Source organism: Amphiura filiformis, chromosome 5 (assembly GCF_039555335.1).
Source record: "Amphiura filiformis chromosome 5, Afil_fr2py, whole genome shotgun sequence".
NCBI classification, from domain to species: domain Eukaryota; kingdom Metazoa; phylum Echinodermata; class Ophiuroidea; order Amphilepidida; family Amphiuridae; genus Amphiura; species Amphiura filiformis.
Genome location: NC_092632.1, coordinates 64831807 through 64843504, shown reverse-complemented (window position 1 = coordinate 64843504; position 11698 = coordinate 64831807). Strand labels below are relative to the sequence as shown.

The following is an 11698-nucleotide window of genomic DNA, read 5'->3' as shown; positions in this document are numbered from 1 at the left end:
GCATTTTGATACCCAATTTGTCCAATGTCGTTCAATATTAACAACAAAGTAGTCCTTTTAAAGAACAATACCCGAATTTAAAAGTTGCCGTTTACAGCGACCAATGGTTATTACGCCAGCATTGTGGCACGTAAAACCCGCAATTATCTTCCCGCTGAGTGACTTCAAATAGCTGCAACATTTAAATTCGGGTATTTTTGATATTGAACAAAATTGGACGAATGGGGTATCAAATGTGCGTAAATAAATCGACCAAAAGGTCCATGATGTCCTATATAACAAAACTACACTGTCAGCGGAATGTAGTTTTGTGGGGGCGGGGGCGGATAAAAACTCGATTACGTTTGTACAAAAAAGCTCAAAAATATCGATTTAAAGAATGAATTTTATTAGTTTCATTTTTTTCTGCTGATAATTCTCTGCAATTTTTACCGTTTATGTTCATATTTGCCAATATTTGAACACAGTGCAAAAAGTATGAATGTATTATTTGTATTATTTATGTTTATATAACTCATACAAAGATTCTTATCATTTGATTGGTCAATTGGCATTCCGCGCCCGTGCAATAGTCCTTTTTCCATTGCCCACACTCGCAGCTACCATGGCAACGCTGGCAGACGCGAGGGTATAATTTCGCGACTCTTTACATCAGGGAAGTGCAAACTTCCCTGCTTCATGTAAACTTCCATGCATGAAGGTAGAACCCAAAAAATACTGAAGAATTTTTTTGTTATGTTGCAAAAAAAAAAGTTGTTTTTGGCATATTGTCCGAAACTGAGCATTTTCCCCAAATTTGACGTCACAGATAGATTCGACAAGTGTTTACTATTCTAAACATGTATACTTTTATATACTTTGGAACCAACAATATTATTTAGCAGTTATGAGGCCCAACAGTTTTCATTATTCCAGGGTTAAGACCAACCTTAACTTGTCATCTTACTTTGTCTTTAAATAACTGTTAACTAATATACACGTTAATAGAAATCTTAGCATTTATTTGAAAACATTATAACATCTTCGTCTTTATAATATCTGGTATGGGCATCTTTCATGAAAGAAATTATTGCAACTGTGTAGTTGTTCCGATGATACTTCAAATTACTTCCGTGTTAAAGTCTACTAGTGTACTGTGACTGTCGCTGCAAAATGTCTCTGGATATGTCTTCAATGGTAGTGCAACCTATATAGGAAAATACATTTTATCAATGTGGCAGGTATATTAAGCTTTTACAGTTATTTCTGTACCATTATTATTATTTTAAATTTTCAAAGGTTTTGGTAAAATACATTTTGTAACTTTTAGAAGTATTTTTTTAAATAATTAATAATTCAATTTTATCTAAAGTATACTTTGACCACTACCATGGCTACGTTATTGTTCCCGCTTGTATTGGTACGTGTCGTGTTACCCCAATAATTAAATATGGTGAAAGTGACAATTTTCTACGTTAATTTGTATTTAATATAATATAACCTGTTTAAAATTCACACGGATTGACGGCTAGTTACCTGATAATGCCATAGCAAGGCCAAATTCATCTTTCAAAATGTCAAGAACTTTCTTTACTCCTTCCTGTCCCTGAATGGAAGCAAGAACATAGGAATAACACAAAATTGCTATTTTGAAATACTTGAGCAAATTACAAATTAGCACATTTAAAAAAATCAGAAAAGTATCAAAAATTGAGTTTTCACACATTGATACGAGCGCGCATATACTATGAATATCGGCTCATTTTCTTTCAGTATGGTACAACGGATTTTAGATTGTGGTCATTCCTTAGGCTTCTTCCTATGACATCTGAGTGAGGTGAGGCAAACGTGATGAGAAATTATATTGCTCAAGAAGCAAAACCAGTGGGTGCTTTTATTTGTTGTGACATCACCCTGTCGTTGGGTGTGCATTAAAGTCGTAGGGCGTTGCCTCACTTACCGTCAATAGAATGAATACGCGTGAAGTCAGTGTGAAGTAACAAAAAAAAAGTATACGACTTCAAAATATATATCAGGAATTGAGCTAAACATTGTTAATGACATGGATCTGGAACTCAGTGGATTTGTAACAAGATTTATAGCATGCAAGATCTAAGTGTCATTTGCGTATATGTAGTAAAACCGTCAAATAACGGGCCACCACTCGAGCCTTGTGGGATACCTCATAGTTTCATCGTGTACATTTCCATACGTAAACATAATATGCGTTTCATGTAATTTTTACAAATATACTTACGTCACAAGCTAATCCCCATATTACGGGTCTGGCGACAAAGACAGCTTTAGCACCCAATGCGAGAGCTTTCAGTATATCCGTGCCCTTCCTCACACCTCCATCCAAATACACCTCTACACTAGAACCTCTAACAGCCTCTACGACTTCAGACAAAGCATCAATCTGGAATTATTAATTTCATTCGTTAATAGGCAGCAGAAAGCAGAAAATAACTACCGATATTTTTAAGTTTACATTATATTCAGTTCGTCATAGAGGTTGTTGTTTTTTATTGAGTAGTGTCTCTACATAATAAATGCTTGTCTTTCGAAGTCAATGTGTAACTATTTATATTCATAGCGAATATTTCCTGAAACTACGCATTCGTTGAAAAAAGACCTGTTCGGAATATTATAAGTATACCGAAAAGAATAATATCTGCCGAAAATTATGTGAAAAGTTGAGTTACCGTTGCTAGCACTCCATCCAGTTGTCTTCCGCCATGGTTGGACACGAGTATCCCGTTTACACCATATTTCACCGCTTCTTTTGCGTCTTCGGCTTTATAAATACAGCCAAAATAAAATGTTAATAGACAATGGGTACATATATTGGGTATATTGTATACAAAATTTATAATGTACTTGAAATGAAAAGAGCCTCTTTAATACTTTGTTTCTGAATGCCCGGTCCCAGCAAACACAAAACCATTATTTGCAAATATACGTGGTATAAAACGTTTAAATAACATTCAAAACATTTTTTAAAAACTTACTAACAAAATTGTTATTTAAGTGTTGACGAAATATTTTGCAAACTTGTTTGCAACAAATATTTTACAATAACATTTCGACAACATTTTAAAAATGTCGTTGAAGTGTTTTTTCATACAAAACGTTTTATAAAGTTTTCATGACCTTTATAAAACCCGACATTTAATGTTATTAAAACGTTTTAACCAAAACCAAACCCATAATATCCTGTTTAAAATGTTTTAAAAACTTTTGTGTTTGCTGTGCTATCTAGAGAGATTTATGCGCAGGGCATTATGCTTCTCTGGTATTGACATCAAACTTGACCTGAGGGTTAATGATAAAATGACAATATATAAATTGCCCAATCTCACAGGTATAAGACTCAGCCAAATATCCAGTACAAATGACCAGTTTCTTCAAATACCAATTTTAGTTTAACTACAAAAAACCCACAACCATACAAATAAACATTTTTATCACCTTACCAGTTAATATGCCTTTGAGTACTATTGGTAATCTGGTGATACTACGGAGCCATTTGATATCTTCCCACGTAACTGACGGATCAAATTGGGTGTTAATAAAATTTTCTATGCCGGATCCCTTGCCTTTGGTATAAAGTTGTTGGCTTTCTAATTCGCCCGCAATGTTGGCAAAACTGTGAGGGGATGAAAGGCCAAAATACGAGTAAAGGTTATAAAGGTCAATTTTAGTTCACTTTTCAATGCTTTTTGCATGCTAACTATACTCATTTTTGGGAAAGGTCCGTATTTTGGAAATTCCGAGCCACCCGCGAAATAATCCTGCGTACAGGTCTGGCTGAGTGACTGACAATATGTGACCCGGCAGCACAAATGAGCCGTAAATTCCCTAAATTGTATTCTGAGATACGGTGTAAAATGTGTACGAAGGTCATATTCATCGGTAACTTAAGCTGGCCCGACATCCGTCTCATTTCGATAGTCAAAAACTAATCAATAATCCTATTGTTGAAGTGGATAATAAGCTTCTACCTCAGATGGCTATAGAACTTTTAATAGCTCTGGTCTTTGTTTGCTTATATCGCTAAATCCTGTTCAAGTGGTGGGTTACCAGGCATTGTATTTTGTACAGGTATGCATAACCAACAATTAACAATGAGAGACCTTTCTTAAACCTCGTTGACTTAGGGATGATTTGAAATGACCGCCAATTATGACTGTTTGATATTTATTGCCAACAATGTGGAAAAAGAGACACATATAAAAACGCAAAAAGCTATAGTTTTGTTGAAGGAGCAAAGTTTAACAAACCATAACCCCGCTTCTGGATATCGTTTGAAGTCAAATGATATACCATTTTTAAGTTTATGATGTTTATTTTTAAACACGAAATAAAACAAAATTGACCGGGGAGGAATTTACGGCTCATTCGCCGTGGACGGTCATATATGCTATAACAGACAATGATTCAAGTTAGATTTTTGTATTTAATATTAAAAAGAATGGGTGTACTAACATACTCTGCAAGCGATAAATTAAACGTGACGTATTGAATAAAATAATTTTAATGGTGAAAAAGTAATTTACTTCTCAACGTTCAAACATAACCCCCTCCGTACGCCAATGTGATATACGCTTAGAGCTTGCCTTCATCGCTGAATTGATCGGAAATGATAGCCCCCGATTTGCCAAAGCAATTTGGCGGCTTATTCAATGGAGAAACCCGTTGGTTGTGAGAGAAGGAATTTTGGCTACAAACTATTGACAAGTTTGGAATGAATTAAACAAACCCTATGACCTACCCCAGATTTGACGGTAAATTGAACTGATTTCTAATATCCAATCGTCGTTTTCCTTGATATGGAAGATCTACCGTTACAAAAAGTGCTTTGTAACCAGCCTTTTCGGCTCTTTTGATGAGTCTTTCGTTTATTTGTCGATCTCTGTAGATGTAGAATTGAATCCATAGCGGTGTTGTCGATTCTTTAACAGCTTCAGCGAGATCTTCAAGAGTTACATTGGAACCACTGCCTCCAACACACATTGGTGTGGATGTCATGGCAGCCCCTGGAAGGAAATATGAAAGAAAGGATTATTTGTTGATAATGGTACAATTCCGTAGTATCATAATTATGTACATATAAATCGCCATGATGTTCATGTCATTATTAACTAATGACTTGTAAAACAAAGAGCATCAACTCAGTAATTAGCCAGGAGGTCTCGAAACTACTAACTTGCGACTTAAAGCTCATCTCGTTTTCACCATGCTCTTGGAGTGCGAAAAACGGTACCTCCCCCACGGGCTCCCCCAGCAGCTTCCCCTCATTTTAGGCTCCTCCGAGGTACGTTATTTGGTGCGAATCCATGATTTGCGGATCTCTTTCATACTTCCATGAATGAGCTGTGAAGATCATATTGGTTGCTTGGTTTGTTTTTTGGGGTGAGGGGTTATTAATAATCCTCTGCGAAGGAACTCAACAAGCTTTATCAAAATTATAAGGCCGGGCAAATGTCGTGTAGCCTACTGGTGTCGGTGGGGTTATAACGCTGATTTTGCATTGCAGATAATTTGCAGATAATATAATGAAGGTTAACATGAATTGTACATACCGTGTGAATGCTTCCTTATTATCCTGCAGAGTCTGTTGATCATCAGCCCCACCAGCATAGTAATCAAACGCAAATTTAGGAAGCAATTGCTCCGCTTTCTTCTCATAATCGTCCACACAAACTGAAATCGGACATTATGGCTTTAAGATGAATCATACCTTTTTTTTCTGAAATGGGCATTCAACAATAAACACTACCTTTAACTGTTGCTATTTCACCGTCTGGGTGCGCCATTTTATGGAACGCCGATGGTCCAATAGCAATAGGATGAGGCAAATGATGACCTAATATGGTAGTGGACATGTCCCTATTGCTGACATCTCGCATCAATCTGGGGCGCAATCGGAATCTAAAGATCAATGAAGCAAAACAAACAAATAAACTAATAGGATTATGTGACCTGCTACCACGAATTGAGCGTAAAGTCTGGTAGTTTTGAGACGCCCTGGCTACTGCGTTGGTGATGGTGTTCTTACAACTGTTCTTTATTTAACACGCACCTGTTCAAGTCAGTAGCATGGCTGTGTGGCCTTTATGAATAATTCACGAAGGAAATACTAATGACTTGTAAAACAAAGAGCATCAACTCAGTAATTAGCCAGGAGGTCTCGAAACTACTAACTTGCGACTTAAAGCTCATTTCGTGGTAGCATGTATATACAACACAACTTTGTTAATATCTTATGTGAACGCACCGTGGGATAGACGATCGCCGCTGATGTAAAAGCAATTGTTCAAATAAAAAAAAAAATAATAATAATAATAATAATAATAATAAAAAATAAAAATAAAAATATTAAAAAATAAATAAATAAATAAATAAATAAATAAATAAATAAATAAATAAATAAATAAATAAATAAATAAATAAATAAATAAATAAATAAAAAATGAATAAAGTCAAATAAAAAATGAAAAAAATATGACGGCGCATAAACTATAGCCTACGTTTTAGGTCAAAGAAAAAAATAAGGGTTGTTTCTGGCCAACCGCCAGTTTTAGATTTGTTGAAGAACTTGGTATCCAGTAAAATCATCAAAATAGTCAGAAAACAATTTACGACAAATACAATTCTGTATCGGAAGCATGTATATATGATGAAGGTCTCCACGGAAGCTGCCTCTGTTTCACTTCTGGCACAGTGTCCAGCAAATCTCAGACTTTTAGTTTTCAGCCTTTCGGAAATTGGGGAGAGATAGTAGTACAGCTCCTGCCAGGTAACATTAAGTTCTTTTCTCAGTAGTCTTGTGTAACAATCATCAAGCGCCTTCCTAAACTTTGATGTAATTGTCCAGGTTTCTGCACCATACATCAGAACTGATTCGACTCTGTTGGTGAAAAGTTTGGTTTTTAGATTTCTAGGCAGACTGCTCTCCATATCTTGCTCATGCTGGTGCAAGCCCTCCATGCCTGGGCTTTCCTGATGTTAAAGTCCTTTTCACTGCTGCCAATCCAAGCCCCAAGGTATTTGATATCGTCAACTACTTCAAGCTCGCTTCCATCAAGTGTTTTGATTGGGGATGCGGCCATATTGCAAACCATTGCCTTGGTTTTCTTGGCGTTCATGCTCAGACCGACTATTGTGCAGTCTCAACAAGATGGGGTAGCTCTTCGGCATCTCATCTCTGAGACTTAACTGTCGGCCAATAGTGCTACGTCGTCAGCAAAGTCGAGGTCTGTAATTGTTTGCGAGCCTTTCCTCCGACCTTTCCTGGTTTGTGTGAACCCTAGACGATCTTCATTCCCATATAGTGCTTTTTTGAGAGCATAGTCGAGGACTGTTACAAATCGAAATGGTGCAGAACGTGCCATATGCCGGTAAAATAGGCAACAGTGTTCTCATAGGTGTTTCTAATAGCCGCCACGAGTTTCTCTGGTACTCTTAGAATGTCTAGCATTTTCCTCCCGGATTTTCCTTCGATGGATGGTGTCAAATGCCTTTTTAAAATCGATGAAAACCAGTGCTGCTTGCAGATTGTTGTTGTTTATCTCTTCAATAATTCTGAAGGCCAGTATTTGTGACGCTGTAGACCTTCCAGGACGGAAGCCAGTTTGGTTCATTCGTAGTACAGGATTTTATCATAAAGTGCACATTACTGTTGCTTAGTTGCTTTACTACATACGATGCTTTTGGCATTAACCCCGCGTGTGTATCGGATGCTTAATTACGATCAGTATCAATAGTGTTATATGATTATTAGGTCATGTTACATACATAATTGAGATAACCATTTGTATTCATTTGATAAGCCTGTCAAAACCGTTCCGGATAACTCAGGGGCTGTGCTATAATTATGTGCACCGGGGAGGGCAAAAATATACATTGATTGTCGCCTACCCCTTGAGCTGTCGATGTGCCAGAAAGTGGTACCCTTCCGGGGGTACCCTTTCGATTTGGACAAAAAAATGCTCATATTCGAAAACGCTGGAAACGCAACATGATGTGAGCGCAGCTGGTGATTCTTTACTACACCTTTCAGCATGCTTTAATGTGCAAAATTAAACCGTCCTCATGTGCTAAATTATTGCTTTAGGCTGGGATCAGCTCGTTTTCACCATGCTCTTGGAGTGCCAAAAAACGGTACCTCCCCCAGCAGCTTCCCCTCATTTTAGGCTCCTCCGAGGTACGTTATTTGGTGCGAATCCATGATTTGCGGATCTCTTTCATACTTCCATGACTTTCTTTTTTTGGGTGAGGGGTTATTAATAATCCACTGCGAAGGAACTCAACAAGCTTTATCAAAATTATAAGGCCGGGCAAATGTCGTGTAGCCTACTGGTGTCGGTGGGGTTATAACGCTGATTTTGCAGTGCAGATAATTACCAGGCCTATTAAATGAAGGTTAACATGAATTGTACGTACCGTGTGAATGCTTCCTTATTATCCTGCAGAGTCTGTTGATCATCGGCACCACCAGCATAGTAATCGAACGCAAATTTAGGAAGCAATTGCTCTGCTTTCTTCTCAAAATCGTCCACACAAACGAGTTGATTTGTACCCGCCATGATTGTCTGTATCTTGTTTGTTAACAGTGACATAACATAACATTATCAGTATACAAATATTGAGCACCTTAATACATGCTGACTATGAGAAGAATATAAGCCTACTAGATTTAAATATATCGAGAGGTCAAATTCTGTCTGACTTTTCTCACTTTAAATAGGAGGCAATACTGAACCATGCAAGTGAAAATATGGAAGTCAAAAAGTGACCGAATAATATATATTTTAAATATTGCATTATAGACAAGCAATATTTGTATAATATAATTAAATATGGCTATATATGGTCAATTCCAGCCAAAGCGGGACAAAATTCTCTCTGGGGGCCATTTTGAAAATGTTTTCCTTTTCAATTCTAGACTTATCAAATGAGACGATCATACCTAGTGAATCATCAGGTGGAAGTGCCATCGGATTGAAAAATAACTTTTCTTGCTATACCAAATAAAGTGTTAAATGCGCATATGCATGTTACCCACGAATTCAAGCCTTTTTCACCTGTTGTACGCCATAAAATTTCACTTTCTTTAATATCTTTCAATATTTTATGTGTGACTCATATACACTAGAAATTGGTGAAGACTTTGAACGTAAAATAGAATTTTATTACATACATCTACAAAGAAATATTTTGGTTATTACAAATTTTAAGAAAGAACCAGGTGTACAGTTAAGATTGTGTCAATTCTTCGAACTCTTTCCAAAGTGGCTATCATTTAACATTACTGTATTATTTCGAAAGATTAGAATAAATGCTTCATATAAATATAAAGTTAGATTTTGTATCTCGTCGCAGGATGAGGATCTCGGATGGATTCGTGGGTAACAGCGTCTGAAAAATAGCAATTCCTATTAATTTTTTTTAATAAAAAATAAAAAATACTTTTCCGTATGTCAATAATTCAGGCTGCAATGGCACTAAAATGAATTTTAATCAAAATACAAACTACATGGAATATTTAGAATGGATCATTATGGCATTTTGGGTATAAAAATTTTGAGAATAATGAAGTTGCCAAATTCAAATAGACAGAGCAAACAGTTTTATATTATTATTTTAGTAAAATCATTCCATATTTTCATGCAGCAATATTCTATTAACTCGTGTTTGACAGTTCCTATGAACTAAAAACACTATCAATACATTGTTAACTATAATTTAAGTAGGGATTCGTGGGTAACCAAAATGTTCGTGGGTAACACATATTTGAAGGTATGTATTGGTAAGCGGCAAAATAGAAAATATTACAGAAGGTTGGAAACCATCATGCGGTTATTCCTCCATTGTGTTTCAATGATTCCCGTTTCTCTAACCAATTGCATTTACCAAAAAAATGGTAATTTAGGATAATCAATCAAAACTTCATGATACAACTTCAGTATACCTTCAAGAGGACGCTATTAAACAGGACTGTTTTGGAACCTATTTCGCATGTTTTCAAAATGTTAAGATGCATAAGAAACATATAATTTACGAGTAAATCCTTGGATTCGTGGGTAACGCCGAATTCGTGGGTAAAGCTATAAGTACTATAGTACCGTTTGGGGTTGCGTTTCTTAGGTGCATAAACTGTAAGTACTGTAAAAATTATAGCATACCCATGGCTTGAATATGTGCTGATTTAAACTTAAAATAAACAATGTCCTTGTTTTTCAAGGTTAGCATCTATTCGGGATTCGTGGGTAACAAAAGATTAAACCGTCGTAGATTCTTTTTTTAAAGCGGTGAACGTATTTTTACGATTTACAATTTTAAGCGCTTGTCAAACTAAATTCAGTGTCCAAAGTCATTAAATATTAATTTAAGTTATGGCAATTATGTTTGCTGGACTCGTGGGTAACAGTTGATACGTGGGTAACGTCAAATTTGATTTTATGGAATTTTATGGGTAAAACGTATTTGCATAAAATAATCACTTGGACCTCAGAATTATAGAACGAAACTTCGTTTCATGATATAGTCATTTATGGCATATTCACTTAACATTTTTCAGAACGATCATTTTATTTTTGATACGCGGGTAACAAAATTATTAGCCAAATTGACTTAATGGCCTCTAGAGTCCACAAACTTTGGTGGAATGAAATCGTTTTACATATGATGAGAGATCATGCAACCGTCTTTCTAACGGTAATAATTTCATTTTGATTGAAGGACATTCAATGACATATATGGTGCTTTATCTTTGAATTCGTGGGTAACGCCAATTCATTTAAGCCATCATAACTTGTCCCCTGGTATGATTTGCTAGTAAAGGCCTATATGCACAAAGAGAGCACATTGGACGTGACATGATATGCTCCATCAATAACGTGATTTCCTTTATTAATGACATTTTAAAGTGGAAAGTTAACATAGAGAGAATTTTGTCCCGCTTTCGCTGGAATTGACCATATAGTTGTCATACGATGGGAATCACGATATTAAATACAAAACTCCTAGTAATCAAATCACTGTGTTAATGACCATTGACCTGTGCAGTGTGCACCTGCACAGATCGACCATGGATATCAAGAATGTAAGCCATACGACCGTTAGGGAACAAACCAAAAGATTGATGACGTCCTAGCGACACTACAACAATTGCATAGCAAAGGGGAGGATATCGCCATGATGTGTAATTTGCTCCACAGGGACGCCCTCAATTTTTTCTCGAATGTCTACTTTTTGCATGATTGTAATGCTCAGTGGTGCAATAAAATACCACGTTTAAGACTAAGCCTGAAGTGCTTTAATCACAGTAAAAAATTAGTTTACATATTAAATTCGGAGATATGCGGGTTTTTTTACGAGTTCACCGATTAGTATATTAATCACGATATTAAATACAAAACTCCTATTAATGATTAACCAAATCACTGTGTTAATGACAATTGGCCTGCACCTGCACAGATCGACCATGGCTATCAAGAATGTAAGCCATACGACCGTTAGGGAACAAACCAAAAGATTGATAACGTCCTAGCGACACTACAACAGTTGCATAGCCAAGGCGGAGGATATCGCCATGATGTGTATAATTTGCTCCACAGGGACACCCTCAATTTTTTTCTCGAATATCTACTTTTTGCATGATTGTAATGCCCAGTGGTGTACTAAAATACCACGTTTAAGACTAAGCCTGAAG

At 36.3% G+C, this 11698-nt stretch overlaps 1 protein-coding gene across 1 annotated transcript; it reads right to left on the bottom strand.

The window, feature by feature from the left end:
* Window positions 1–411: 411 nt before the first annotated feature.
* LOC140153551 (2-Hydroxyacid oxidase 1-like) lies at window positions 412–8681 on the bottom strand. The gene is made up of 8 exons (XM_072176330.1): window positions 8428–8681; window positions 5762–5913; window positions 4754–5018; window positions 3456–3628; window positions 2685–2776; window positions 2237–2398; window positions 1516–1585; window positions 412–1186 (listed from the first exon to the last, which is right to left on the bottom strand). The coding sequence occupies exons 1-8, from the start codon at window positions 8601–8603 to the stop codon at window positions 1116–1118; spliced, it is 1161 nt and encodes a 386-aa protein (XP_072032431.1). The 5' UTR covers window positions 8604–8681; the 3' UTR covers window positions 412–1115.
* Window positions 8682–11698: the final 3017 nt, after the last annotated feature.